The sequence below is a fragment of the Mesocricetus auratus genome, unplaced genomic scaffold (genome assembly GCF_017639785.1).
Source record: "Mesocricetus auratus isolate SY011 unplaced genomic scaffold, BCM_Maur_2.0 Super-Scaffold_100030, whole genome shotgun sequence".
Taxonomy (NCBI): Eukaryota; Metazoa; Chordata; class Mammalia; order Rodentia; family Cricetidae; genus Mesocricetus; species Mesocricetus auratus.
In genome coordinates, this window is record NW_024429211.1 from 7716532 (window position 1) to 7729845 (window position 13314).

General features: G+C 42.8%; 1 protein-coding gene across 2 annotated transcripts in view; it reads right to left on the bottom strand.

The window, feature by feature from the left end:
* Positions 1-13314, bottom strand: part of Herc2 (HECT and RLD domain containing E3 ubiquitin protein ligase 2) — a 183490-nt gene that overhangs the window by 89239 nt on the left and 80937 nt on the right. For both annotated transcript variants that reach the window (XM_040733327.1, XM_040733326.1), the window contains exons 23-34: positions 12260-12445; positions 11201-11371; positions 10450-10553; positions 9090-9240; positions 6256-6470; positions 5904-6036; positions 5672-5799; positions 5389-5584; positions 2375-2508; positions 1472-1645; positions 1262-1398; positions 996-1147 (exon numbers count right to left, since the gene is read on the bottom strand). In XM_040733327.1, the coding sequence (XP_040589261.1) occupies positions 996-1147; positions 1262-1398; positions 1472-1645; positions 2375-2508; positions 5389-5584; positions 5672-5799; positions 5904-6036; positions 6256-6470; positions 9090-9240; positions 10450-10553; positions 11201-11371; positions 12260-12445 (1881 nt within the window). The remainder of the gene's footprint in view (positions 1-995; positions 1148-1261; positions 1399-1471; positions 1646-2374; positions 2509-5388; positions 5585-5671; positions 5800-5903; positions 6037-6255; positions 6471-9089; positions 9241-10449; positions 10554-11200; positions 11372-12259; positions 12446-13314) is intronic.

Here is a 13314-nt window from a genome sequence, read left to right on the forward strand (position 1 = left end):
TGCTCAGTTATAGACACAATGAACATGATTCAAAACACTGTGGATTTGGTTAGTAATTACTTATTCATTTATGTAACTTCTTTTGGGCAATTTTCCACTATTTTATTTTGTTATATTCTCACCATCAACATTGCACATACTTGCTATCTCTGCCTTCAAGATATAGTACAACAGGGAAAAATAACTTAGTTTACTGATAACTTCTAGTACAATTTTCCTCATTAGTGTAAAAGTGAATTCTATAGTAATGACATCTGCATTTGAGGGACAAAGCTGAGCCTTTCCTGGCTATACTGTCTTCAAGAATTCAATCTGAGATCCTCTCAAAATAGTAACAATGTAGAGTTAGGAGTGCTGGCACACACCTTTAATCACAGCACTCTGCAAACAGATGCAGGTAGACCTCTGTGAGTTGGAGGCCAACCTGGTCTAAATTCTGAGTTCCAGGCCAGCAAAAGGTACAGAGTGAGATCCTGTCTCAAACACCAAATGAAACAGAACAAAAAATTCCAAGCAAATACCAATTTAAAAGTTTAGGGACAAAAAAAGTTTGGGGATGATCACCCCAAAGTGTGGCACTCCCTACAATATAAGTAGCATACTTTCTATCTTTAACTTTAATACCATAAAGCTAATCTTGCCATTTCTCTACAAATGCTCGGATTATCTAGGAGATCAATATTAGTATAGGACACTGGCACTTTAGAGTATATAGTGCAGTGTGCATAAAAAAGCAGCTTATTTTATTAAAATATTTTGGGATTGTGTCTTCTGCCAAATATTTAAAGTACTACTATGAATCTAAAGTAAAGCTAAAAGCACCTACAATTATTGTTCTGATGTATAAAGTTTCCACAAGTAAAAAAGTGACTTTTATGTAAGTTTCCCCACTATACACTTAAGATCAATGCCATGATACTGCTGTGGCCACAACCATTACCATATTATCAGTTTTAAAATAACGACTTTTAACTATGACTTTTTCTTTAGCTCACCCAGCTCTTTAAATTTGGCACTCGCATCCATCAGAACGTATCGAATATTCTGAACTGCCCAAGCATACAGCTTGCCGAACGTCACTTCCAGCAGCATCCGATTAAAAGGTGGGATCAAATCCACATCCTTTAAGCAGTCTGTAAGTGGTTCCCTTTCAAACAAAGAAGCAGAATTTGACTTGGGACATTGCCAGAATTTTAACTCAAAAGAACAGCAGTGTGTTGCCAAGACTCCCATACTTGAGAAAATTTTTATAAAGCTTTACCCTATATCAATTCCTTCAGGAATAAGTCTTTGCCATCCACAAAACATAGCATACTGCACAGAAGGAAGTAAGAAACTTTTGGCTGCCAGTTTCAGAATTGTATCTATTCCTTCCAGACGAACCTCTGCTCTCTCCAACTGCAAAACAGCAATGTTTAAGTCGGTGCTCTATCTGACTCAAAGCACAGGCTTGTGCCCCGGAAAGGCTTACCTGTTTCAGTAGGCACTTTCTCATTTTCTCCACATCCACCGGCTCTTCCTTAAGGGCAAATTCAACAATTGTACTGAGAAGAGCCGACTGTGGGTAAAGGCCCTGCACATTCTGCTTTAACCATTTGTATTTATGAACTCCTGTAACTGTATTCAACAGTGGTTGCCATTTATCCTAATGAAAAAGAACAATGTGTACCATTAGTTTACCCTATTAAATGTACTCTAAAAGTTCTTTAAATATAAACAATTAATAACAATAACTTTGATGTTCATTTTGCTATCACTAGGACTAGGACCCACAACTTTGCAACACAAGATAGAAAAGCACGTCAGTGATATTTTAAATTGAGTAACAGATTGTTTTTACAAATATTAATAGTCTCAGGGACCAATAGTTTCTCAAACAAATAATGAAATGGATAAATGCTATATTTTAAGTAGTTGCAACACAGAGTCAAAAACAAACAAAACAAAACAGACTAGACAACACTGTCAGGCAAGTTTATTAAGCAGCCTGGGTCCATGCTTCTTCAAGCAACACACTATACTCACTAGCCTGCAGGAGCTCAGGACAACAGCACGGCACCAGAGATTCCCTGCTATGTGCAGTGTCTCTGTCACCCAATCTAAGAGTCACAGAGATTCCCTGCTGTGTGCAGGGTCTCTGTCACCCAATCTAAGAGTCCCAGAGATTCCCTGCTGTGTGCAGGGTCTCCGTCACCCAATCTAAGAGTCACAGAGATTCCCTGCTGTGTGCAGGGTCTCCGTCACCCAATCTAAGAGTCACAGAGATTCCCTGCTGTGTGCAGGGTCTCCATCACCCAATCTAAGAGTCACAGAGATTCCCTGCTGTGTGCAGGGTCTCCATCACCCAATCTAAGAGTCAAAGAAAATACGTCACCTTGGGAGACTTCATGGAAATGGGTCTTTTGTCTACATTTATAGGACTGTGAGGTAAAACACAAGCTTCTTCTAAATCACTCTCTTCATTTCCAATTTTCTCTTCACCATCCGTAGACTCTGGTTTCTTAGGAACTATATTTTAAAACATAAGAATCATTTATATAATTTTTAATTAAGAAATACTTTAGTGTGCAAGAATATATGGGTTGGTTGTTTGTGTCACCTTGACACAAGCTAGAGTTATCTGAGAAGAGGGAACCACAACTGAGAAACGCCTCCCTAAAACCGGCCTTGAGCAAGCCTGTGGGACATTCTCTTAATTAGTGATTGATGTGGGAGATCCCAGCCCAAACCATCTCTGGGCAGGTGACCCGAGTCTGTAAAAAAGCAGGTTGAGCAAATCGTGAGAAGCAAGCCAGAAGCAGCACAGCACTCTTCCCTGGTCTGTTTCCTATCCCCAGACTCCTGCTTGGAGTTCCAGCCCTGACTTCCCTCAGTGAGAGAATGTGACCTTAGAGTTGTAAAATGAAACAAAGCCTTTCCTCCCCAACTTTCTTAGAGTCATAGTGTTTTATCACAGCAACAGACAGACAAAGGATGCACAGTTTCTTCAAAAGAGCACAGAAAGACACTGTCAACTGTAATCCTCAAATGACAAAAGTAAAAACTATCACAATGAGTATCCCATGGCATCTAGAAACAGCACTCTGGCATAGCACGTCAGGTACAGGAGCGAAACACGTTAGAGAGGAGCCCTGAAGAACTGGGCGCCTGGGAGCAGCAAGCCTCTCCTAATCAGCAAAGGTGACAGCCGGGCCACGGTGGCACATACTTTTAGCCCCAGCACTTGGGAGGCAAAGGCAGGTGAGTCCCTGAGTCTGAGGCCAGCCTGTTCTACAGAATGAGTTCCAGGACAGTCAAAGCTACACCGAGAAGCACTGACTCAAAAAATAAAAACCAAATCAAACAAACACCCCACCCCACCCCACCCCCACAAAAAAAAAAAAAAAAGGAGCAAGTGTAAGTAACTAAGTCTTTGAAGCCATTCAGTTCTTTGTGAATACTCAACACTGCAATTTCTACAGCACAAAGAGTTGTTGCAGGTGGCATAAGTATCAGAGGTGGAGGCAGGCAGGAGCTGGTTCCACTCAGCAGAAAAGGTGTGTGCTGCTGCGAAGCCTGACAGCCAGGGCTTGATCCATGGAAGCCACACAGTGCTAGTGGGGAACAGACTCTCGCAAGCTGTCCTCTGACTTGTGTGTGCCCACAGGCACATGTGTGCGCAAACACACAAGTATTTTTAAATGACACTTTTATTTATAAAGTTCCAATTTATATTTCATAAAATTTCATGGGTCAAAATAATGCCCTTTTTTCTGATTTCTTCTTACAATTTAAAACTGTAAAAAGTTGACCTTAGTACATAAACATCACAACGACAGCAACAGGCCACATTGAGCTACAGTCCCTGCTCGTCCTGCTTGTCTGATCTCCTGCATGAGTCTTGTACCAGTGTGTAAATTCACAGCATGCCTCTTCTGCTAGCCTCTTTAGTTAGGAACACTCCTAATGAATTTGCAGAATTCTGTGGCATTTCTTCCCTTACTTGGTCTCTCTAAGGTTTTTAATCTAATTCTGTTCAACATAAAATATAAAGAAAAAGGACACTATACCTAAGCAAGGCCCTGTCTCAAAAAGAGTGGACACACTTTAATCCCAGGACTCAGGAGGCAGAGGTAGATGGATTTCTGAGTTTGAGGCCAGCCTGGTCTGCAGAGCAAGTTCTGAGACAGCCAGGTCTTTAAGAAAAAAAAAAAAAGTACTTTCATGTACATGAATTCTAGGGCCATGTGACCACAGTTTACCTGGACAGATGATATCAGATAGGAGATCATGTAACTTTGCTCTGGGGAGTTGGAATTTGAATGACTGGTGTCAGTCACCCAAGTCCTACCCACCTACTGATCTGACAGTCATCAACAGGAACCTTGGATACCACGGTTGAACAGTTTCCCTGACAGACACTAGCACTAGGAGAACCAAGTGGGTCCACATGGACTGCACGGAGAGGAGACCCTGGGAGCTGAGCCCCACGGGCTCTCAGCCCCTCCCATACATGCTGTCCTTTTTATACTCTTCTGTATGCAGCTGCAGTGATGAGCTGTAAGTGTGAGCCCAAGAGCATGCCACCAAGTCTGACAGCGTTCTGGGCACACAGCTCAACCCCAGTATCGTTAGTCATTTCTACAGGGGAGTTTCTCTTACAGTGAGTTGGGCTAAAAAGGAAAAGGGCAAAGGGTAGGGGAGGACAGGGGAGAGGGAAGAGAAGGCGGAAAGGAAGAAACGTGGGAGAGGCCAGTGGGAGGGAAGGCAGGGGGAAGGGAAGGAGGAAGGGGAGAAGGGAGAGGTGAAAGGGAAACGAATGGAACAGGGAGAGGAGGGGAAGGGAAAAGAAACGGGCTTCAAACATCACATTATAAATCTACAGGATCCACAGACATGAAGTGACCGAGTTCTGACACAGGCCTGGGATCTGGCTACAATCTAACTTTCCATGGTGTCAGTACCTGTAGTCAACTGTGGTTCAAAAATATTTTTATTTGTCTTCAGTCAGTATCATAATTATTCTGTTTTATTTACAACCCAACTCATACTGAGCCCAATTTGTTGTGTAGTTTGGAGCACCCACTGAAGGTCTTAGGGTGCATCACCCAAAGACAGAAGGCGACTATATTACTTAATACTTTAAGACAACAACATTTTCTCACAAAAATGGCAAGATCAAATCATAAGACGAAATGTTCCAATATAGCTCATTATCAGGAAGGCATAAAGTTTTTAAAGCTCTTTCCTTATCAACTTACTAAAATAATCAGGACTTCTGCATTCAATCACAAATACACATAAATACTATGACAATACATAGGAATGACATAGGCAAGGACTAGTATCAAAGTCACAGACTCAGCTAAAGGCACCATAACAATATATTCTGACTTTTTACATTATTACCTCTCTTTTTCCTTCTTTCTCGGATGATCTTCTGAGCTATCCTCCTCCAACGGGGTAATGAGCCTAACAGCTTAAACTTCGACATTATAGAGAGGTCACTACAAACAGCAGGCCTCAATTCATTGAAGAGAAATCTCAAACGTTCAATGACAGGAGCACAAACCTCCTTGTAGGAACGACCCTGTTCTTGATGAGTCTGCAAAGGTAAATAGGGAAATTGATTTAATAACAAATACTTTGGCACCTGTCTGCACAGCACAGAAAAAGATTAAAATCCATTCACCTTAATGAGTGAGCATTTTGCTTGGTAGACAACTCTGCAAACATCCACCACAGATTTAGGCAACGTTCTGTGCTTTACTTGCTCAATACCAAGTGTACCTACATGAACTAAAGATAATGCCACGTGACCTGTAAAACACAGTTTTGGAAAGGAAAGTAGGAGTTAATATATATTGCATGCTATTTGAAGGGTCTACGACGTAGTTAAAGGACATGGACACTGAGCTCTGTACCTAAATCTTCATGTTTTAGGAGGCAGCACAACAGCAGACGGCCAACCTCTTCCACAGGATGCTCAGGAGGAAACGTGATTGGGGTGGTCAGGTGGCACTGTCTGCAGTACCTTTCAATCTGACACAGAAAGTCCTGCAAGAAGAACAGTTAGAGGTAACCTGGAAGTCACCAATAAATCGTCACAAACCCCAACATGCCATAGCGTCTACCCAACTTTTTGCTACAGGTGATTTATATCTCACATGTATGGAAACAACCAGTTATCACCTCAAAACCAAATCTGCAAATAACAAGCAGAACTGTGCTGTGTTTGAAGAGTGCAGAATGCTGAGTCAGAAGTATGGAACTCACCTTCACATTATGGTCCTGGATGTTATTGTCAGCGATGGCTTGCAGGAATGCCTGAGAATGGTCACCCAGGGCCCATCTGTGAGAACACAGTCGGGACTTGCTGATGGGTGTGCCCCCAGGAGAGCTACAGTGGTCCTCATCTTTCTCTTCATTGTAACTATAGTGAATCTGGCTGGTCTGTAGACCTCCAGAGAAAATTGATGACTGCAGCCACTCTAGAAAAAGTGAAATTGAAGAGGAACTGAAGCAAACTTCAGAAATAAATACACACACACACATACACACCACACCCTGAACTGAACACTTAGTTTCAAAAAGGAAATTCAGCATCATTCTTACTAACATACTTAAATGCTACATACTAGCTATGCAAGGAAAAAGTAACACTTTCTGACTCTCTGACTGCCCAATATCTTAACTATGGGGTGATGATTAGTTTGACTGACAACTTGACACAATGTAGAATCGCTTGAGATTCTCTATAAGGGATTGTGTAGATCAGAGGTGCTGTGGAATATTATTTTAACTAGGCTGTGTTACTTTTGTTTATGCTGCATTTGTTTCATCTTGCCAGCTGAAGGCACCTACTAGTCTAATAAAGAGCTGACTGACCAATACCCAGGCAGGAGAAAGGACTGGCAGGGCTGGCATGCAGAGAGAATAAATAGGTGGAGAACTCTAGTCTTGGGAGAGAAAGAGGAATGAGAGAAGGAGGAGGAGGAGAGAACAGGGAAGACACCAGGGCAAGAAGTCAGGCAGCTGCCAACCAGCTAGAAATGAGAAGCAATGAAATAAGTAAGAAGTAAGAAAAGTAAAAAGCCCCAAGGCAAAATGTAGGTTAAGAGAAAAAGGTTAATTTAAGTTAAAAGAGCTAGCCAGAAATGAGCCTAAGCTAGGCCAAGCATTCTAAACGAATAATAAGTCATGATTTGGGAGCTGGCTAGTGGCCCAAAAGAAGAAGTCTGGTACACAGATGAACCCTGTGAACTCTGTGGCAGATTGTCTTGACTGCATCTACTGACCTGGGAAGACCTAAGCTCACCCGAGTGGCACCATTCTGAGGACGTGGGTCCTCGACTGTATAAGGAGACAGTAAACTGAGCAGTAAGCACGCACGTGCTAAGTCTCTCTGCTCTCAGCTGTGCAAGTGACTAGCATCTTCAAGTTCCTGTCCTGACTTTCCCAGTGATGGACTGTAACCTGCAATTATAAGCCAAATAAATACTTTTTCCCTTAAAGCTGCTGTATGTCAAGGACTTTCATCACAGCCACAAGAACAGAACCAAAATGCATAACACCAAAACCCAGTGCAGGCTTCACAAGTACTGGTTTGGAGACAGTTGGAATGTGTCCCAAAGGATTCTTACATCAGAGCTTGATCCCCAATATTTCAATGTTAGGATGTGAAGAAATCTGTAAGATGGGGGGGGGGCAGTGAGAGGTCCTCAGAGGTAGGTCACTGTGGCTGTGCCCGTGGAAAAATAGATACAGTGCCTGACTGTGATTAGTTCTAGAGAGAACTACTACTGCAAAAGCCTAAACTTCAGTCTTAAATCACACTCTGGACTTCTGTACACCACATAATCTCATCCATCCAAATGGGCCTGACGGTTATGCTATTATTTTTGGTAACAAAAATTAGCACACCACCTGAAGACTTAGATACCCAGATCACGTGGGGAAACGCTCCCTACACAGCCTAGCACTCAACCCCAGATGTAATAGGGAGACAGCAGAGGCCTCTCAAGGGCATGAATGCGGAAGCGAGGCAGTGTGCTAAGGAAGGGGAGGGGCAGCTGAGCACCCCAAGTCCTACGTGAGACAGACATCAATGCTGGGCACCCCAAGTCCTACGTGAGACAGACATCAATGCTGGGCACCCCAAGTCCTACGTGAGACAGACATCAATGCTGGGCACCCCAAGTCCTACGTGAGACAGACATCAATGCTGGGCACCCCAAGTCCTACGTGAGACAGACATCAATGCTGGGCACCCCAAGTCCTACGTGAGACAGACATCAATGCTGAGCACCCCAAGTCCTACGTGAGACAGACATCAATGCTGAGCACCCCAAGTCCTACGTGAGACAGACTTCAATACTGGGCATGCAGACAAGCAAACAGCATGCCTGGGAGGTTTCTATAAAGAACACCTTCAATCTAAACTGCTCCTAAAACTAAAGAAACAAGACAATACTTTAACAAACAACCCACAACTGTTAAAAAGAAAACATCTTAGCGACGGGAAAGCAATGGATACAGGATCAGGCAGGTCCAACAGATATATACCTTCTGTTATGGCGATTAGAAGTACTAGTTATGCCTCACTGGAGGAAATCCCACTAGAGAATCACTACAGGTTTCCATTGAGGACTTTGGGATACACTCAGTGTTTTCATCAGATACTTAGATTTGAAGCACTATGGACTTTCAAAGATAGGTACATCAATTCCTCTAAGACAGAGCTGACTTGATACTAATCACTTTGCTCTATGGGAAAGAGCACAAGCTAGCACCTTCTTCCTCAGAGACAAGCGTCTGACCTGGCACTGAACCAGGCCACACCTGTCAGGGTGCATAGTGCCTTCCTTCCCTTCAGCCCACCCCGCCCACTCCCCGGCCCGCTTTGCTGATACACGTGACACTCATCCTCCAACAGAATGATGTAGCTGCTTCACAGCAGCTTATCAGGGCTGGAGGCCACCTTGTCTTTTGCAGGCCTTCACTCTCACACGCAGCTAACGGTCCCTGGCCTTCAACACTCTTCCCATTATGTGCTTCTACCTAGTTCAGCACCATAAATCCAGTCGACAAGAAAATAAAATTGAGCTTACTGGCACATTCGACCTCCACAGGAGACAGTGGTGTGCTCATTGCTAAATAGGAAGCATGTAATCCAAGAAGCAGGCCCAGGTTTCTCTCTGTGTCAATCAGGGGTGAAGACAGGCTTCCCAGATCTGGTATGGTAACAACTTCCTGGTCAGGCTGAAAGAATTACCAGTTGAGGAAACACAGTGAATTAAAAGTGTAACACCAAAAAGAGCAGCTGCTTGCGTGTGACATCGACTGCCAGGAAGAGGACCAGAAGGTGCTAAAGGCACGTGTAACGACTTTACACGAGAGCCAACATCAGCACACAACACACTGGAGAGCAGACAGGAGAAAACAAGTAACAGCTCTAGGGCATAGAAGAGAAGCTTCGTCGGATGACTAAACTAGGATACTCCCTTGAAGAGTCACACAGACAATCAAAATGGTACGCAGAATGTTTCAGAAAGTACAATGGCTCACTGAATGCACAGAAACACTGAGCTCGGTGAGAACGGTGAACACACAGCGGTGTCATTACGAGCAGCGAGCTGTGGCCACACGCGGTCAGGAAATCAGTAATTCTGGGTTAAAAAATCAAATGTACCATACAAATAAACTTTCCAGTCCCCCCAGACAATGCATGAAGTCCATTTTCCCTTTCATAAAATGACTTTAGCCTCACACAAATGGACTTTGGGTGCCCATCCCACAATGAGAGATGCTCTCTCAGCCTGGACTCTTGGGGGAGGGCCTAGACCCTGCTCTTAACTACATGACAGACTCTGGAGATCCCCCATGGTGGGCCTCACCTTCCCTGGGGAATGGAGTGGGGATGGGTGGGGGCTGGAGGGATTGGAGTGGGCCGGGGGAGGAGGGGAAGGAGAGGGAACTGGGATTGATATGTGAAGCAACCTTGTTTCTAATTTAAATTTGAAAATAAAAAAATAAATAAGTAATTTAAAAAATGACTAAAGTCTCATTTATGGCATTTGCTGACTTTTGTTATCTCCTGATGTCTGGAAAGTCAATCCAAATATATAAACTCCAATATTCAAAAATTTGCAACAAAGTCACACTTCTTTGTTATACTTTTTCTAGGACAGTAAGCCATTCTAAATTTTTATGTAAGTTGACAAACTGTAAGGTCAATGTTTAATGTCTTTTTTGTGGAACATTTCTCTACTTCTGACATAACTTTACAAGATTTACATATAATAAATCTTAACATTAACTTTTATTTACCAAAGACATCCTGTAAACAAACATAATCATTTTATGTCCAAATGTTAGTATAACAAGGTAAAATAATCATTCCATAATAGGTACATAGGGAGCCTTCCCTCACAACCCTACATATCACTAAAAGTGGGCACACAGCCTCACCTCCAAGTATTGGCCAACACAGAAGGCATGCATGGATTCCTGTGTGTCTTCAAACTGCAAAGCCGCTTCCAAAGCTACCACTGGATCTTCCCCTGCAAACTGAGCTAAAACAAAAAGGGAAACAGTATGAGTTCAATGCAATTTGTAAGACAGCTCTAGGAGATACGTAGCAGACAGGAAGTGAGTCTGGCTCAATCCAAAGTGTGAGTTGCTGGCATGGAAGAATCTGCCCTTCTCACAAACTTGACTGGGTCAAATGAGAACTTAGAACAAGTTCTAAAAGGTGCTAGAAAATAAAAATGCCAGCCTCATCTACAAATCAAGTTCCAGAACAGCCAGAGCTGTTACACAGGGAAACCCTGTCTCAAAAGACAAAGCAAAAAAAAAAAAAAAAAAAAAAAAAAAAAAGATGGAGGCTGGGCATGGTGACACTAATCTTTGATCCCAGCACTCCCCAGGCAGAGGTAGGCAGATCTCCGAGTTCAAGGCCAGACTGGCAGCCTGGTCTACAGATTCCAAGACAGCTAGAGCTACAGAGAAACCTTGTCTCTCAAAACAAAACAAAAAGACAACAACAAAAGCATGTTAGTGGGCTTCAACTTGAGCCAAAATTTGTTGTGAAAACAAAGCCAAAATCACAGATACATTTCATTGTATATGGAGATAAATTTAAGAATTCATTCATAAGTTAAGGATTCTACTTAAAAACAACACACAATTTTAACTATGGAATCAAACCGTGAGGCCTTACCAAGAATACTATTTCCTGTTAATGACTGCGTTTGGAAGTCCTTTATATCATATACTTTTCCATCAATTACAGTCCAGAAACCGCCATCTTTATTGTGGTTCTCCAAATCAGCTTTGCGGATCAGTGTCACTTCCTCGTTATTTCTACAGTTCTGACCGGTGAAAAATGACTCTGTAGAAACAGAAACCAAACGTCAGCCAACAGAAGCTATGGTTCTAAGTGCTGAATGTAATACAATAAAACTTTTACAACATAATCTGGAAGAAAATTGAGTATGCAAAGTATGGTAGTTTGACTGTTACTAGCCCCCAACATCTCATAGGGAGTGGCAACACTAGGAGGTGTGGCTTTACTGAAATGTATATGGCCTTGTGGGAGGAAGTGTGTCACTGTGGGGGCGGGCTTTGCAGTTTCCTATGCTCAGGATACCACCCAGTGTCTCAGACCATTTCCTGTCGCCTGAAAGATACAGGACTCCTCCAGCACGACAGGCACACAAGCACACCTGCACACCTGCACACCTGCACACCACCATGCTCCCTGACATGACAATAGCGGAATGAACCTCTGAAACTGAAAACCACCATCTCAATTTAGTGTTTTCCTTAGTAAAAATTTCCATAGTCATGGTGTCTCTTCACAGCAATAAAAATCCTAAGACAGAAAGGTTTTTTTTATATGTTTATGGTATGTTGTATGCATATGTATTGTATACCCATACGTGTGTACATGTATATAGGTGTGAATATATCCATGAGTGAGCAGGTGTGAAGAAGTGGATGTATGTTTGCTTCTTAGAGCACACTCCACCAAATTTATTATTTATTGCTGAGTCTGAAGCTTGCTGATTTGCCTATTTTAACTAGCCAGCTTACCAAGGGGTTCCCAGATTCACCTCTTTCTTACTTGGATTGCATTCTATCCCACTTACATTGCTCAGTGAAAGTGGCAGTAGCTAGCCCCTTTTCAAGGTGCCCTTCAATCAGAAAGGCTGACTGGGTTGCAGTGACAGACACAAGACTGTCCTCAGCGAGCGTGCTTTAGGCTAAGATGGCATACCCATGATCCCAGGCCAGGCCAGCTCTTCCCGATCATCCCGCTCCTTTCCTGGGGCCAAGTGGTTGAAGCGGTCCAGGTGCTCCAGGAGACCCCCAAGCAGAGGGATAGCCCCAGCCTCTTGCATGAGACTAGCATTCTTACTGAGCAGAAGCACTATGGAGACCACTAGCTCTGGAAGGAGCACGCCTGTATTTAGACAAAAACAGTCAGTAAGATTTTTAGAGTGTGGACTGAGGCTGCAGGCACGCCTAGCATATATGGGTCCTACATTCAAGATACAAAACCAAGAATCTATAACCTTGCTTCATATTTAAGTTCTAAGTCACAAAATAAGGGTGCTTGTCCATTAGCGTATGTCTTCTTCTTTGCGGGAGAGTGGTTTTGAGACAGGGTTTCTCTGTTTAGTCCTGGCTGTTCTGGAACTCCCTTTGTAGACCAGGCTGGCCTCAAACTCACAGAGATCCACCTGCCTCTGCCTCCTGAGTACACTACACTGCCTGGCTATACCACTGGGTTTTTTCTGTTTGTTTGGGTTCTTTCTTTTTTTGTTGTTTGTTTGTTTGTTTTTCGAGACAGGGTTTTTCTGTGTAGCTTTGGAGCCTACGTTAGACCAGGCTGGCCTTGAACTCACAAAGATCTGCCTGCCACTGCCTCCCGAGTACTGAACACTATTTTCTTAAAGAGAGCAGTAGAGCTATAAGACTGAATTCTCTAGTAACAAAAATAGTTTTCAAAACACAGGTCTACTTTATAGGTACATGATTTAGTTAAAAAATGCTTAGCAATATGCACTGCCCTAAAACATAATGCTCTAATAATCTCACAAAATTAACACAAGATTCTGAAAGTAGCAATTAATTTTCATCCAGTCAAAATGAAATTAAATAATAACCATTCATCTCAGTACATTTCCATTTGTACTATAACGCTGCATTACCGGCTTACTTAAGGAAAAGGGAGAGGGAGAGAGGGAAGGAAAAAGACAAGGGGACTAGAAAATGAAGAGTGAACCCCGAAAGCTTCATCCACAAAGGATATGAAAGGATCCTAACTTT